This window comes from Diabrotica undecimpunctata, chromosome 4 (genome assembly GCF_040954645.1).
Source record: "Diabrotica undecimpunctata isolate CICGRU chromosome 4, icDiaUnde3, whole genome shotgun sequence".
NCBI lineage: Eukaryota > Metazoa > Arthropoda > Insecta > Coleoptera > Chrysomelidae > Diabrotica > Diabrotica undecimpunctata.
Window position 1 is genome coordinate 28,521,727 of NC_092806.1, and position 18,414 is coordinate 28,540,140.

General features: G+C 32.6%; 1 protein-coding gene across 1 annotated transcript; it reads left to right on the top strand.

Annotated features, from left to right (window-relative positions):
- The first annotated feature begins 1,264 nt into the window (after positions 1 to 1,264).
- LOC140439375 (facilitated trehalose transporter Tret1-like) lies at positions 1,265 to 16,204 on the top strand. The gene is made up of 2 exons (XM_072529233.1): positions 1,265 to 1,419; positions 13,882 to 16,204. The coding sequence occupies exons 1-2, from the start codon at positions 1,368 to 1,370 to the stop codon at positions 15,237 to 15,239; spliced, it is 1,410 nt and encodes a 469-aa protein (XP_072385334.1). The 5' UTR covers positions 1,265 to 1,367; the 3' UTR covers positions 15,240 to 16,204.
- The last annotated feature ends 2,210 nt before the right edge of the window (positions 16,205 to 18,414 follow it).

Genomic DNA, 18,414 nt, shown 5'->3' on the forward strand with positions numbered 1-18,414 from the left:
GCAGATAAATGCTTTTTCTTTGCTGGAACACTGGAAGAAGCACCATCAATATTTTTCCACGGACGCCACATAATGCTGTTTTATAGATATAAATAGGTATAACACTGGTAACACTTGTAACACTTTCGACTAAATGAAACAAAATGTATATTTAAAAATTTCTCATCGGTTTTATATACTTTTACAAATTATACAGAATAGAGGGAACCTGTATAATTATTCCAGGAAATACTTAACGATCAACAAATCTATTGTGGTCATTAAAAGATCAACCATTGATGGTGAAACTCACTGTTAAAGTGTTTACGACTTTATGAAATAAAATGTATTCTAATCGATTTTATAATTTTATACGATTTTTTAATCGTTTTTATATTACCAGGAATTTATTATAGAAACAAGATAACGACACTCCACAGTAGCTTCAATTTTACCTGAATACTTACCTGCTCAACTAATGTTGACTAAGCTGGGGTACTTGCGGTCGGGTTTTATTGCAATCATTAAGCACTCAACCATTTTTCGTGAAATAAATTATATCTTAATGTTCCGGGTATTAAAGAAGTGATCACAAAGTTAAGGGTATCCTATCGGAAAGATGTGAAATCACACTCCAAACTAGCAAGTGATCTAATTAATTTACCAGAAGGAAATAAAAGTACTCGAGAGGTTCAAACTATCTAAATGACTTACCTGGATTTATTTTTAATTGGACTGTTAAAATATATTATAGGTTAAGGCAAATCTTATTTTTGACTTTTGAAAGGTCAGTGGACTACTCTCTATAAGTAATTTTAAAACGTTTACCTAATTTATAAATTAAGTAAACTGGAAGTCATTAGAAACATTTTTATTGGCATGTAGATAGATTTTGTAAATCAATTTTCAAAAAAATAAGATTAGATAAAATATGGCACTGAAAAAATAAGAAGAGTTTTTGCGACCATTCCTTGAATTTATTTTAATTAAATAGTATATTTTTATCAAATAATATTAAACACATTTTATATGAAGATTATAGTGTAGAAAAAAATTTGTTCCCTTTGTTAAAAATTTCTGATTTAGAAATATAATTACTGTCTCATTTTAATGTACAGAAACAGCAAATATTTTGAATTACACTTAAAATTTGATATATAATTTATATTCGGGATTACAAAAAATTTTACTACTGTGTATTTAGATCAGATTACGACGTCATTACCCTTTGAAACAACTGTAGAGACAGTGTTTATTTATAAAAGATTTGTTGGAACAGTCTTAACGTATTTGTATTTTGTACGATAAAAAATTGTTAAATATTTCTAGACTATATAAGAAAGAAATTAGATGATTGCTGTTAGTTTTTATATAACCATCGTGGGGAAATGGGGGCTAGCGGGCCAAATCGTACATACCTATATTTGGTAGCAATTGCTGGTAAGTATTCGAGTTAACCAAAGAATTAGTTTTTGTATATACTAGTCGTTGATTTAAAATAAAAAACTTTTGTGTTTTAATTTAGCGTTTAACTATAAATCTAATAAGTCTTTCCCGTAGCAATTTTTCCTTTAATATTATTCTTCAAAGATATATAATATTACATATATATTCAAATTTAAATACATTTTCGTGACATATTGTATAATCAACCCTGTAATGTGAAATGGTCAACTATTTATTTCAATTAAAATTAATATTCTAATATTCCATATTATATAGTCAAGGATCCAGCTAGGTCACCGTGACCTTTTTAATTCTGATGGGTCCACCCAAGTTTTTTTGTGTATTTTTGGCTGCTGATTACCAATTTCGAGGATTGATTTCGATTAAAGTGGTCAAAAAATTGGTATAAACAATTTAATTGTTTATAAGGGTCTAGATCGTAAACTAAAAGAGATAAAAAATAAATAGATTGAAATAAAATTTGTTCCTTGAAATAAAAAAGAAAATGGCATTTTATTAAATTATAGTTAATTTATATAAATATATAGCCGATCTGGCTTTTTTAAAACCATACTATCTATCTGAAATTATTCCCAGTGCTTCAAGCGTTACATTATCCATCTTAGTAAATGATTTTATTTGTTCGGGGTACTTGTGTGTCCAGTAAAATCTCTTTTATCATATTCAAAACCCATGTCATTTGGTAGCATACGAAATGTGATTTTTTAAAAAGTTGGTAGGTCCTCATCGTCTTTTACTATGTTCATAATTCTGTCGATAGTTGGTGGTAGGTTTTCCAAAAAAAAATCATGGACAATTTTCCTTCTTCGAGATTTCACTCCCTCATCGTAAATATTCTCAGGTGAATTGGACTGGAAACTTTTTGTCTTCCTTCTTTGCACCGGTTTCAGTTGGCCTCTTCGCGGATGTCATAAATTTTGCGAACACTAACACTACACATTTTCGAGACTTTCTCCACAGTAATAGTCAAACTGTCACCATTTTTGAAGTTCAGATGATAGTTCAATACATTAATTAACACCACACGTTTTACTTGCACACTAAGAGTCATGTCCTGTTTGAAATTCACGACAGATACTGGCAACGGCTTCATAAGGTAGGTACTTTCATCCGCTTGCGAAAATAAAATAAAACTGAGCTTTCATAGTTTTTGCTCTAATGGCGAGTACCCAAATCGATAAAGAGACATGTTAGCTTTGCGTGAATTTCATAGAATTTTCCTATGCATCTAGTAAGCATAGTTGTCTGTATGTTCTAGCTTCGTCCGGGTTCTTTGCGGGTTTTGGTAATATTAGGGTCTCGTCAACTGCAGTTTACCTGGGAATTCTTGCATATTCAAAAGTTCTACGTATGAAGAGAATGATCTCTTCAGTAGTAAATTCTGCAGGTTGAATATTTTTGTCTATACGTAGAAACGTGTTGTGATGCTTCATTGAAAGTAGGGTATTCGTTGTTTCCATCATTTTTTAAACACAAGTTATATGGGGTTTCAAGCCAAATATTTTTCATGACAATTCTGTATGCTTCGCCTCATATATCTTCCTCCATGGCAGCGCACATGTTCTGTCAACATATACGTTTAACCCTTTTCCATGCCTTTATGCTATTCGCCTGCGTCTTAAGCATTCCTCTCGTTTATTTTGGATTTGGATATTAGACATTTTGGTCTGAAGGAAGAGAAGAGTGTTTTATCTTTATTAGGTTTAAGAATTAAGCAAATAACTGCTTGTTTCATATGTTCAACATATCTTCCATTGAAAAGCTAATCGTTGAAAATTGTTATAGACTTTATTTGGCTATAAAAGGTAGTTTACAATTTTTAAAGTGATTTGATGGCGCCTAGGGACGAGGAATTTGAAACCTTGCGGGTAGTCTTTCAAATACATTTTTAAACAATGTTGTATTTAAGTATTGTATTTGTAAGTTTTATTGTTGTCTTGAATAGGTAGGTGAACGTATGATATATAAAATTTGTGAAACAATTATTTGTTCGAATAGTGTATTTGAGAGATGATATCATCATCATCATCATCATCATTGGCTTTTACAACTCTTCGTGAGTTTTTGCCGCGTTTACTATTGCCTTCCATTGATTCCGATCCTGTGCTATTATTTCCCATGGCCTTACTTCCATCTTCTCCAGGTCTTCCCTGACTGCGTCTTTCCACCTTTTTCTAGGCCTTCCTGTTGATCTTCTACCATCTGGTCTTTCCCAAAACACATTGCTAATCAGTCTGTCGTCATCACTCTGTACTACGTGGCCTGCCCATCTTAATCTATTGGCTTTTATGTATCTTACGATGTTTCCTTTCCCGAAGAGAGTCTCTATTTCATTGTTGTATCTGCTCCTCCATTCATTTGTCACGCTGTCCCTGCAAGGACCATATATAATTCGCTGGATTTTGCGTTCCCATACTAATAGCTTATTGATTTCTTTCTTTCTCAATGTCCATGTTTCACTTCCATATGTCACTGCTGGTCGTATTATGGTTTTGTACATTTGGATTTTGGCACGCCTTGAGAGAAGCTTTGACCTCATTAGATTTTGAATGGCAAAGAATGATTTATTCCCCGCCAGTATTCGTATTTCAACCTCCCGTTCTCCTGTGTTTTCACTGGTAATTGTTGCTCCTAGGTATTTGAATTCTTTGACCACCTCAAAATTATGATCGTTTATGGTAATGTTTTGTCTTATTCGCTATCGTCCCTTTTTTGATACGACCATGTATTTAGTTTTTTCTTCGTTTATTTTCAGGCCTACGCTTAGTGTTGCTTCTTCAAAGTTCGATACTATATCCTTAACTTCCAGTGTTGTCTGTGCTACTGCATCTACATCATCTGCAAATGCGAGAATAATCTTTGCTCCTCTGGTAGTTATGTCTGGTTTGACTCTGGTATAGATTTTTCGCATTGCATATTCCAATGCTAGGTTAAATAGTAATGGGGACAGCGGGTCTCTCTGTCTGAGTCCGGTGCTTATGCCGAAAGCCTTTGAAGTTTTGCCTCCTATTCTAATTTGTGCAAAGGAATTGTTGACACACATTCGCGCAATCATGGTCAGCTTCTTTGGTACGCCTAACTCCATCATTGCACTCCACAGTTTTAAGCGATCTATGGAATCATATGCTTGTTTGAAATCTATGAAGATCTGGTGTACTTCTTTATTATATTCCCAATACTTTTCTAGCATTTGTCTGATAGTAAATATTTGGTCGATTGTTGATCTTCCAGGCCTAAAGCCGCATTGGTAATCGCCAATAATTTCCTCTGTATATGGCAGTAATCGTTTTAGTACAACTGAAGCTAATATCTTATATGTAGTACCGATTAGTGAGATTCCCCTGTAGTTGCCACATGTATCCTTTCTAGAGATGATATCGCCTTGTGTAATAATTTTTATTCACCAGTGTATTAACAAAATTCCAAATGTTGCTGACAGGAGTATTTTTGTAGTATTCACAAATGTCATCAACGAATTTTTCTGTTTGTAAGAGATTTAATTTTGGGTTGAATCTGTACTTAATATAGTTTTCAAAGTTTGATACTTTTTTGTAAATTTTGTATGTACGGTTCCGTAAAATGATCATATTATGTTTACATTCATAATCTCAGAAGACTGAAATTCGAGAAATTACTATTTAAATGGGAATAAGCCACAATTAAAGATTAAAGTACGTTTATTGACGTTTCAATTTCCACTTCGGAAATCGTTCTCAAAATTTCCGAAGTGGAAATTGCAACGTTTATATGAAATTCGAGATTTTCATTGAAAAGGTATTTGATATTCATAGAAATTGAGGCAGCATACTTAACTGTCTTTAAAATAAAATTTAAAAGGTTCCACTGGAGTGAGGTTATCGGGTGAATTTATAGATAATATTTTTTCTATATGGCATTTATAGTACGGGATCCGAATTTAGGCTAACCTTCACCCATCTGTTTACCGAATGAAACATTTTTGTTATTAAATTTCATACATAGATAAATACATCTTGCATGTATTGCCAGTCTATCAAAATATGTTCATAGCTATCCTTAATTTAAAAAAAAGTCAATTCACTTTTTTTAGCAAAGGGTCTAGCAGGTTAAGATAGTAAAAAATGCCCCCAGCGATATTTTAAAAATAAAAAACGGGTGTGGCAGTCAATTGGGACTGCCGGTAGAAGTTATACTTCTATACACGCTTTCGCCGTTACAAATTTATATGGGAGTCAATCTGCACAATCATTACATATGTAATGCTATAGGTAAGAGAGAGAGAGAGCAGAAAGAGAAACAGAATTAGGTATATAGGTATATGGTGCATCGCTTGCTGTATATAAACAACATTTGACCTGTAATAGGAGTATAGTAAATGAAGGATTGAATCAATATTTTGATAACAATGTATATTTTTATTTTTATATATGTATGAAAGGAGTTGAATGCAAAAAAATTTTTTTACACATACTCTGCATTAAAATTCCTTGTTTATTTGGTTATTAATATAAAAATACAATACAATACACTGCAACATAATTTAATATAATAATACAATACAAATTAAAATGCAACATTCATAAGTATTTAAAACTGACAATATGCATAACTTACTTCCGCATATGTTTAATTTCCCATGGTAATAATATTAATAAAATAATAATAATAATAATAATAAATATTAAAATATATTTACAAAAAGAACATTTTTATTCTCGAGAGAGAAAGAGAGAGAAAATATATCTTCTGTCTCTCTCTTACCTATATCTTACATATGTTAAGATCTTGCTGATTCACTATAGCGTCTTGGCGCCATTTTGTAATATACTTTTAAATGGGACCATGGAGAAAGTAATATATTATTTGAAAGCAATTGTATAAATCATTAGGTTCCTGGATTTTTTGATTCTTTGTGGCACCGTTTTAAAATCCCCACTAAATTGTGAAAATCTTATTAAATTAACTCTCGGTAAAAGATAACTCTTTCTTCCCATATGGATAACGTCACTAGTATCATATATATGCCAAAAATCATAATTTAAAAATAAAATCGACCTTTTTTGAAAGTTATGTCATGCATATAAACATGTCATATATAAAAGAAATTTAAAATAACAATCATTATATTTGTCCCTTTCATCTCTACGCCCATGACTACTATATTATGTACTAAATATTCAATGATAAATAAAATAGTTTGGAAAATAAAATAATGTATAAAATTAGCGAAACCATATTAAAAAATATATTATGATTTCTCCATTCTTTGATTTTTAAAACCAAAGTGACAAAAATCAGAACATAATAATTAAAAAAAATATATTCCCTCATTGCTATCGAACTCTCGACTTCTGGTTCTAAATACCGCGCCTCAACTTATTCAACCAGAAACCTTAAGTAATAAGGTAGCTAATCAATGTCATTTTGTCAAGAACATTATGTCAGTTTTTTGGTTGTATTTTGTGTTTGTGTTTATTTATTTATTGTATTCCAAAAATGGAAAGGTTATTACGAATCATAGAAGTTCCAGGAATAATATTTATTTGCAAAAGACTTTGGTCAAATGTATATATCTACCGAATTAATATAAAATAATAATAATATTAATAAATAATCAATATATTAAAAGGAACATTTTTATTCTCGAGAGAGAAAGAGAGAGAAAACATATCTTCTGTCTCTCTCTAACCTATATCTTACATATGTAATGGTTTTGCCAATTCACTCCCGTACAAATTTCCAACGTCGAACGCGCGTATAGGAGTATAACTTCAAAAATACTATGCTGTTTTATATCGAAAACTATCCGACCAAAAATATTCTTAAACCCGTAGACCCAAACATAACCTCAAAAAAATTAAAAGTGTTTTTTCGTTGTTTGACGATATCTTTGGTTCTAATCATGCTAGAAACTCAATCCTTTTTTTAATTTGTAGGATATTTCATTGTCTACATCATGAAATTCAAATTTTTAAACAGTTTTGGAAAATTTTTAAAATTCGTTTAAAAAAACTGTCTCGAATGCTACTCCAAAAAATACATATTATTGGTTAAGTATTGAGTGTCAAATAATCTCCAATATTTTTTTTAAATGGTTTCGATGATAAACAGGTCGGTACAGTCACCAATATTTGCTTACCTGTTTACACCTGCTTTCCCGGTAGCCATGAACGTAAACATGTAGGCAATACCTCATAGACCTATTTTATTTTTTTTTAAGTTTTAGTTTCAATAAAATTTGATTGGTAAACAAATGGATGAAGTGTACCCAATTAGATTGGGTGATATAAGTGATAAATTTAACATTGATGAAAGTTTATTGAATCTTGTTACTTCTTTTGTGGGTCTACCATTGTGGTGAATTAAACAAGCAATGGTCTTTTACGAGATTATCAATAATAATGTAATTAATATTGCCTATATTTCACTTAATATTTTCGATAAATGAACTTTAACTGATAGGTGCAAAAAATAATCAAATCATAAATAGTTGCAATAAACAATGGAAACATTGTATAGGTTAAATACAAAACTAGGATTAGACTTGGATATTTATTGCTGTTTTTGCACTATTTTACAACAACTAAGGAGTGAATTTGTAGATGTGTATGTATAAGTCGAATCTCTAGGTGCGACTCTTTAAGTCTGGTGCATTTTAACGTCCCCCTCGCTCTCGATCTCGAAAATCCAGTTTTTTTTACCGATGCTATAGAAATTGTCAAACAGGAAGGAGAAATGTATCGATTAATTTACTCACCCATATTATTTGAATTTACACAACTGGAAGTCTATAAGATCTTTAAACGCAAAACTAATAATAAATTCCATCATTACTTGAGCAACAGAAAATGATAAAAACAAATTCTATATAAATCTTAAACAAATATTCAAAGCTTAAACTTAAACGAAAAGTAAATTAAAATGGTTTTGTCGCAGTTACAGTGACAACGACCGAACAAAATAAAATAATTTCAAAGTAAAGCAAAGTGTGGCCATCTAATTTTCATCTATCGGCAAAGCAGAGATTCGGACAAGAGGCCCTTTGAAAGTTTCGTTGGTCGTACGCACTCGAGCTACACCGTTTTTACCCTCATGCAATTCACCAAGGTGTGCGGGAGGCCACTTACACAGGACCAAATTATTCTCCTTTAAACCATTAAGGCACTCAGTTTAGGTACAAAGCCAGAATCTAACCATTTAAAATTTTGTTGCAAAGTATACAGACATTCCTTAGAGCATCGAGCCGAAAAATCTTTATGGATGCGTTGTAACAACTACAATTTGGACAAGCGATTGAAAGATACCTTCAAATTCAAGGAAAATGATGGTTCAAAAGTCAGGAAATGTTCTGGGGTCAAAGCGTTGAGATCTTCAACAATATTAGTTAATGGAGTGAAAGGGCGCGTGTTTAAGATGGACTCAATTGAAATCAAAACGGTAAAAAATTCTTCGTACGTTAAAACGATCCCTTTAGAACTTAGGATCCTTTACAGAACGAATTCCACGTTTATAAATACCACCGAAATTTGGAGCAGCAGGAGAAGCTAATGAAAATTTAATATTTTTTTATCGAGAGCACTCTCCATAAAGCTACTTAATTGTCGATAAATGCTATAAAAATAGCATTATCACAAAATATTTAAGACACTCGACCTCTCCGAGCGATAAAATGTTTGTAAAGCTGCCAAAAACGCTTCCTCGGTTAAATCACTAGCCAATTCGAGATGTAAAGCCTTTGTGGCGCAATATACAAACAGAAAAAAATATGCCTTTTGAGTTTTAACTACCCTGTAGCGACGCATACTTATCGAAAACGGCCAAGATAATCTAACCCACTAATCGAAAAAGGTTTAATGGCACCAAGACGAAATTAATGCAAATTGCCCATAGGGGGTTGTAAGGTTTTGGGAGATTGCTTACAACATCTAATATATTTGGACAATATTGAATTAACGGCTTGTTTAGAAGACAATATTCAAAACCTTTGACTAACCAAAAACTAATTACTCTTAAATCCAGCTTGTAAATACTTCTCACGATAATGACGAACTAGGAGAAGATTAAAACGAGATTTTGTTGGTAAAAAAAAGGATGTTTTACTTCATACGATAGGAAAGACTAAGATAGACGACCACCTACTCTTACACACTAAGTATTATCATCTAAAAATACTCCCAAACTTACGAAATGGTTTTGGAAACGAGTTTAACTGAAAACTTTCTTCAAAATACTTTTCTTATGTGAATCTGACAAGAATAATCAACGAGCCTTTCAATTCTACCAAAGCCAAGCGTCCTGACCGTTTCGACATATATAACGAGAGTATAATGGAGTAACTGCGCATGAATTACACGAATTCGGTGTGTTTATTTTCAATTTTGAAATTTGCGTTCTGATTCCAGTAAATGTTTCTAATTATTTTCAGATGTGGGTTGTTAATTCCTGCTTCTTTTAGTATTTGTAGTACAGTAAAACCTCGATATAACGGACTACTTGGGGGGAGGGGGTGTCCGTTAAAGCCGAAAGTCCGTTATATAAAAATATGGTTAAAATAAATCAAAATACTTTTTTTTGAAAATATATGTGTACACTGTAATTAGATATATATAAAAAATACAAAATACAAACAAAATTCTATTTAAGTAATTGTCTTCGGACATTCGTCGTGAAGTGACGTTGCTGTGGATCACGGGTAAACGGGATTACCGACACGCTTGCTGTCGGTAATCCCGTTTTGAACAAGTTTCGTTTGCACTTTCCATGTTTGCTGATTTTCTATGATCAACTCCCTAAATACAGTTTAACTATTTGATGAATAATCAATAAATGTTATTAGATCGTCGAGATACGATCTTACCTCTGATAACTTCATTTTTAACAGTCTTGTTTTGTCGTCTTGTTTGCTATCTTTAGTTCCGTCCTCATTTTTTAGGTTCATAACTTCATCTGCTATTTCACTTTCAGTCATGATGTTATACCCAGGGTCACCTTCATCTACTTCTGGCCATTGTAAAACATCTTCCTCAGCTATATGTTCTCCGGCATTATTATGTATTGTCCTACAGAAATCAGTAACTTTCAACCATTCTAAATCTATGTCTGCATCTTGGCCATCAAACCAATTCTTTCAACCATTTTTTAATGTTTGCTCTTTCACCTCCTCTCATGCTACAGCAAAACTAAAAATTGTTGATTATAAATTGTGAGACCTTAAGTTTTGCAAGGTACGTTGCCCTCTTGTATCTTTTGCATTATCTCCATCGTACAATACAACCATTACTTCGTCTAAAAACTGTGTGCGATATATTCGTTTGGCTGCTAAAATTATTCCCTGATCCATGGGTTGAATAAGCGATGTTGTATTTTTTACAAAACACACACCTAAAGTTTCCATCTTCTGAACGTAGAATATTTTCAGAGGGGTGAGCAGGAGCGTTGTCTAAAACCAATAAACATTTCACCTCTTCTGGCGGTATTCCCAATTTCTTCTCTTGAAATTTTCTCACTGAAGGTACAATTTCTTTGAAAAACCAATTTTTAAAAATATCTGAGGTGAACCATGCCTTTTTAGAGCTATAGTATAAAACGGGCATATGATGCATTATGTCTTTTAAAACTCTAGGTTTAAGAGATTTGCCAACCACTACAGAAGTCAATCTATGCGATCCATCAGCGTTAGCACAAAGCAGTGCCGAGATCCCGTCCTTTCTGATTTTTCTTCCATAATCCGATTTTTCATATTTGGAGGCTTGTGCGCTTTCAGGCAAAGTACGCCATAACAAACCAGTTTCGTCAATGTTAATTGTCATTGTAAATCTGAGATTCTAATAGCATTTCGTTACTTGCTTATATGTGCTACTAATTTTTGCCTAAAAGGTTCTCTTTCTTCTTCTGGTGCCGTTAAAGCTTCGCCGTAAATTCTTTTATTCATGATTCCGTGCCTTTTGCGAAAGCGCCAGAGCCATCCATCACTTGTTTTGAATGGTATGTCCATATGATTTGCTAATTTAATTGCAGCAAATTTCAATTCGACTGTTCGAACCGGGATCCCACTAGAACGTTGTTGGCCATACCATTTTAAGATTTCTTCTTCCAGTAAAGTTTCACGAGCCTAATTCCATTCGTTTTTTAAGATTGCTGTGCTCGCCTACATCACACATTAATGCAAATTTATTTATTTTGCTTTTGTTTTTTTATTTCCGAAAGTTTGCTTTTTTATATCATATTGATCACATATATGAGACACAGACGCTCCAGACTCCAACTTTTGTATATTCTCTAGTCTCTGGTTTTTGATTGATCGTTACATTGATTCTTTTCCGTCTGTCCCTATTTAAAGGGTGAGATTGCGAAAATTTTAACTTATTTACTGGCGTTTACTAAATATGTTCATTCACAACGAATAAACAAGCGTTTATTTTTCAGCAAAAAATATATACATATTACTATTAGAAATGTGTCCTCTTATGCTAAATTTTATTGAAATTCTTTGTAAAATACAGTGGTTTGGGACGGGTTAAGCATGTGTAATATTAACAGTATGTTTTTATTTTTTTTACATTTGACCGGATTTTTTGGCCGTTATATCCGAAGTCCGTTAAATAGAGGTCCGTTATATCGAGGTTTTACTGTATAGTATTTATAAAAAAAAATTGATTCCAAAATAACAGTGACACAAAAAACTATTTAGACAAACAATATCATTTAATTTGGAGATAAATAAGAGTATTAATTTGCGTATTAGTTTGCAGCTTGGGACCTTCAAATACGTAAAAAATTTTTTGAGTGATACTTCAGAATACAGGTGACCTTGATCTCGATAATGAAAACTATGCATTGAGATCAATATTTTCCCGCTCAGAAACTATTAAATTTAACATTCTTTTATGTCATACTAGTTTATTATTGTTTTTATTGCTTAGTTACCAACTACGTAATAGTGTGCTTTATGCCCGCGCGTGCATAAAGTGTACTTTATGGCCCGCACGGGTGTAAAGATACAAACAAAAAGATAACTTATTAGAAACATCTTTATTTAACAACATTTCAAAACATTATTTAAAATTCATATAAAACTGGCAATTATGAAAGGATCCGGTGATATTTAGATTACCCGCGGCAAACGTTGACGCATGTTTCATAGCTTGGGTGTCAAGTTTCTGTAAGGAAACGCAGGATCCAAAAGGTATGCCTGCTAGCATTCTTGAAACCTCATTCTTTGAAGATATGCTGTCCTCTAAATATCTTAGCAACCGACGTACTCTTCCATCCACCATGGCGCTTCAACGTGGTCATACTGGCTCCAGCTTCTGTCAGAAGAGTTGCTGAAGTCCAACGCAGGCAATGACCTATGTACTTCTCAGGACTGCTCAAACCCAGATATTTTGCAATGATGGACGAGATTTTTTCAAATGTGTTCTTTCCAACTGGCTGTACAGTACAACGACCTTGTCTGTAGGTCAAAGGCTTTTTCTGAAGAACCACGGGGTCGTAAAGACATGTACTTTAGTACTAACGTCAAACTCTTCAGTTCATCTTCGTCCATAATTGTAAAAACACGCTGTTTATCGGTTTTTGTCGCTGATACGTTTACGACGAAAACTGATTTTCTATCTTTTACGTGAGTAACCGTAACATATTTACAAGTTCTTGTCGTCGACACCCACCAAATATACCAAATATTAATGGTATTTTGTTCATCAAAAATATTTCGTTCGGTGCTTCGTGAATAAATTTTAAAACATTTTCTCTAGACAAGACTAGACTTTTTTGGCTGGTAGCCTTTCGAGCCTTGCTTCAATTTATGTCAATTTATGGTAATTGGCAATGTTAATATTCTTATTTACGATTAAAGCGTTCTTTACCATTGAATGTTTGGACAACAGGGAACTCGGAGAAAATGTTCGGCGAGATCGGCAAAGTATACAAGTAGCACAGTTTCACGAATGTGTCCATGGTTTTCTGTCATCCAGTGCTGTAATTTTTCATATTCCTTGTGGTAGGCATCTCTCGACTTATGTAGTAGTAACTTTTGCGTTGATTTTTCCGCTTTTTTTTAAATATGGTTAGGAATCTCAAAAATATCTTGCATTTTCACAGTTTTAGTTTGACACGTTTGACAGCATTTCCGTAGCGTAGCAACATAACACGTACGATAGAATGTCTACTATTAGTAAATATATTGTCAAAACGAAATCGAATTTTCGGATTTTTTAGAACATTTTTATTTGTAGATACAATAACGAACTAGTATGACATAAAAGTTTATATGCACCGCAGGTATTAATAGATGTATATGCCCTCGGGCCAGAGGCCCTCGGGTTTGTAACATCGTCGTCCTCTGGGCATAAACATCTATTTAATACCCTTGGTACATAAATAACTATTAAAATTACTAAAAATAAAAGTGAGCTGTTTCAGCATTTATTTACTTATTTTTAATTTTATTTATTTCAGCTAATCTTTCAATCTTTGTCTGCGGTACTGCGTTCGGATGGTCTTCCCCAGTTATTTCCCGCTTAAAGGATTTGGACGCTAGCCCATTGGATCATGCTTTAACAACATCCGAAGAGGGATTGATCGCTTCTTTCCTACCGCTAGCAGCCATCTTAGGACCCATCCTAGGTGGAATACTGGCGAGTAAAATTGGAAAGAGGCTGACACTAATAATTGCAATCACACCTTTTATTATTGCATTTACCGTATTTACAATTGCGACAAAAATAGAAGTATTCTACATTGGAAGATTTTTATGCGGATTAGGATGCGGCATGAGTTACGTAATAATACCCACTTATATTGCAGAAATTGCCGATAACGAAGTAAGAGGTTCATTGGGATCTTACCTGCAACTTTTTTGTACATTAGGTATACTATTTCCATATTCTCTAGGACCATATGTACCTTTAAAATTATTTAACATCATTTTACTATGTCCTGCAATTATTTGCATAATATTGTTTATTGTCTTCCTACCTGAAAGTCCTTATTATTTATTGCACCGTGGTAAAGATCAACAGGCACTGCACGTTTTAAGTAAATTATCAGGAAAGACAACATCTACTTCTGAAAAAGATTTAGCAGATATGCAAGACCAGTTAAAACAAGAAAGAGAGCAAACAGGAAGTTTTGCGTTAATAATAAAAACTCCAGGACTTAGAAGAGCTTTGATTTTATCTTTGGGTTTAGTAATATTTCAACAATTTACTGGAATTAATGTTGTTTTCTTCTATACACAAAATTTATTTACCGATGCTGGAGTTGCTTTACCGCCAGAGATTTGTACCATCATTGTAGGTATTATCCAAATCCTTGCTAGTACTTTAAGTCCTTTATTTGTTGAAAAATCGGGAAAGAGACGTTTGCTTACGATTTCTGGTATTGGTTCTGCACTTAGTGTAGCAGTTTTAGCAATATATTTCTACCTAAAAGATGTTCTACAATCTGACACAACAAGTATAAGCTGGCTTCCTATTGCTAGTCTTCTCGCATTTATTATTGCTTACAGCATGGGTTTTGGTCCTTTGCCTTGGGCCTTTATTGGCGAGTTGTTTCCAGGAAATGTTCAGTCTCTGGCTTCCACAATCGTTATTTGTTGTTACTGGTTTTGCTGTTTTATAACTGTAAACTATTTTGGGTGGTTAACTAGTTTGATAGGAGCATGTGGAGCCTTTGGGTTCTTCAGTGGTTGTGCAGTTTTTGCTACTCTCTTTGTTCTGAAATTCATTCCGGAGACGACAGGTCTCAGCTTACAGGAAATACAAATTTTACTCACTAGTGGTAAAATTAGATATAAAGAGTGGGTTAATCTATAGCTGCTTATCACATTCTTCGACAATTGTTGTCACAAGTCTTCATGTTCTTCTTATATGTACTTTCTATGTTATGATTATCAACATCATCTTATTAATATTACTTTTGTATATTTATAGCATTTTCTTTAAATTTCAAATCATTCCTTTTAAAATCGGTAAGATAGTTTCGAAACAAATCTGATTTTTCTATCAGATGTCGCTATTGCGTCCATAACGAAGCGATTTTATTGTTGCTTCCTAAAAGACAGAGAAGATTATTTTTCACGTTAAGAACGGCTATGAATAACTGTTCTGATGAGACTTATTAAGTCGAAATACGTATCAACAGATATATAGACGCTTTGTACGTGAAATCAAATCTTTGCTGTCTTTTTCATTTCATTCCTTTTAAATTTATATAACTTTTATTTAAGTTTCTTCATACTTTTAAAGTAAAATAAAAGTCGAACACTTTATTTAACAAATGAAGAAATGACGTCTTTTGACGTGTTGTGATAGCTTGAGGTTTTTGGAAACTTGAAATGACGTGACAATGCCCGATGAATAGATCTTATCTACGAATGACCAATATTATTATGAATATGAAGAGAGTTACATCAAATAACTTCTTTTGGCTCGTTTGATCAGATCGGATTGGAATTAGCCAGACATTTTTCATCTAGTTTGCACTCAAATAATTAATTAATTAATTTTGTTGGCATATACTTGTCTTTTAATTCATAGACAAACTCGTGATCACTACCACTGATTGCTAAAAGCTAATATCTAAGACTCCTAATATCAAGAAGTGTCGTAGATTGTCCATGGTGATATGTAGAATGTCAAAATTCTATTTTAATATATTTGTATGTTATCAGTCTTGATTTTAAGATTAAGGATAATGTATGTAAATATGTGCAAATTACTTACTTTGTAAGAATTTTTATGGAGTATACTACTCTGAAATATATGTATATTTAAAAATATTATCTTGTTTTTTTTTTATATAAATACATATTCTCCCTTAACCCTTTCAATGTCTCTATCACATGCAGTGTTGTTGTTCTTTAGAAAAAGTTGCCTACGTTTTATAAAATATGAGTGAATAAAATTGATGAAACTGCTGACAATATTTAAGATTTTTTTTTATTTAAATTAAAATGTCTCGGCAACTATGAACCATTGACACTGGTACAAAGTTTATTATAATATGAGAATATAAATCGGAGTTCGCTCTGATGAAGCCAAGAGGCAGGAAATATCCATATTATTAGCGAATGGTGGCACGCCGTAACGAAATCAAACCTAAGCCGTCTGTTTTATTTTTAATATAATTATTGTTTAATGTAATGTTTACATTTATATTCGATCCGTGCGTGACTGACGCGACACCTACCGCCTTCATCTGACAGTTTTGGACCTACCAATTTTCAGGTTAAATATACGACAATAATGACATATGTTTGACATTGTTAAATACAGGCGAAATTGACAATTATTAATAATTAACTTTTTAATTATATTTTTTCAGTTTATGTACAAAATAAATGTAGTATTAAAAACTGGGTTTCTCAAAATTCATCATAATATATTTTTTTAAGTACAAACGGAAAAGGAAAGTTAAAAATCTAGTACAGGCAAATCAAGTTTTTCACGTGAAAGAGCATATAATTAAAAACAGTTATAGTAAAAGTTATGATATAAAAGCTAAAGTCATCAGGCACTCTGTAGTTAGCTTGAAGCCTTATAAAATATCATTTAAGGTAAATTATTTAAATATTTCAATTGCATAAAAATGAGGTTACGTGATATTTCCTTTTTCATATTAATAGCACGGATCCATCTTTTTCTTTTCTCTAATTTATATGTAATCTTTGGGAACTCATAAAAACTACACTTACTATTTTTGGTATTATTAGTACAACTAAATATGCAACATGTATTTGCACACATTTTTGATAAAATTTATGCGTAAAAAGATAGTGTCCAATTTTGTCATATTTCGCCGCTACGCACGCTGGCATCGTTTCAAGGTACCCCTACCATGGTCACGCACGGAGCGAATACATATATACAATCTGTCTATATACATTTTATACTAAGTAGTAAAAAAAATTTATTAAAATCCTTTATAAAAGATAAAATCCTATATAATTAAAAAATCCAATCGGGCTATATCATAAAGACAAAACGTTTTCGGAATCCATATTTCATCATCAGTGTCTAGGTGTACATGTTTTGAGCCACTAAATATCTGGGTAAAAACCCGTTAAAAGTTATAGGTTAAAATTAAGTTTACATTATTCGATCTTATATATTAAGATGTTAAAGTTACCAGTGAATTTGATAACATGACAACGTACGACTCTACATGAAGTTGCTGGTCCTGAGACAAAGTGTCTACGAGGACTTGATAATAGCAAATTTTCAATCAGTTGCTATCATTTTTGTGTCTGATTGATTTAAAGAAAGCATTTGACAGAGTAAGAATCAAGAATGTAATCCATCTTCTGTATAATAGAGAACTTCGCCTAAATATTATAAAAACCATCAAAAATATCTACGAAAACAACAAAATGGAAGTCAGAATAGATGGATAACTTACAGAACATATAGAAATAGGCAGCAGAATAAGACAGGGGGACTCATATGGATGAATTTATCAAAACCGTTAACAAATGAAGAGGATACAGAATTGGAAACAAAGAAGAAAGGAAAGAAGGGAAAATACTCTGTTATGCAGACGACGCAATATTGATAGCCCAAGATTAAGATATTCTGCAAAGACTGATCTACAGATTTAACATAAGAGCAAAAGAATTTAATATGACATTCTCATCCCAGAAACAAGTAATGGAAATAAAATACCTTGGAATTACACTGTCCAGCTATAGAGACTTAAACAAAGAAGTCAGAGATCAAGTAAAAAAAGCAAATAGACTGACAGGATGCCTTAATAACGCTATATGGCGAAACGTGCACATTAATACTGAGGTGAGGTCAAGAATTTATAAAGCCAGTGTTAGACCAATAATCATATAAGCCTCAGAAAAAAGATCTGATACAGCCACAATACAAAGGCTACTGAAAACAGCAGAGATGAGAGTACTGAGAACAATTACAAGAAATAGATAGGTCACCAATAGGCAGAACAAGTATCGGACGACCGCGCAAAAGATGGAGTGACAACCTTTCA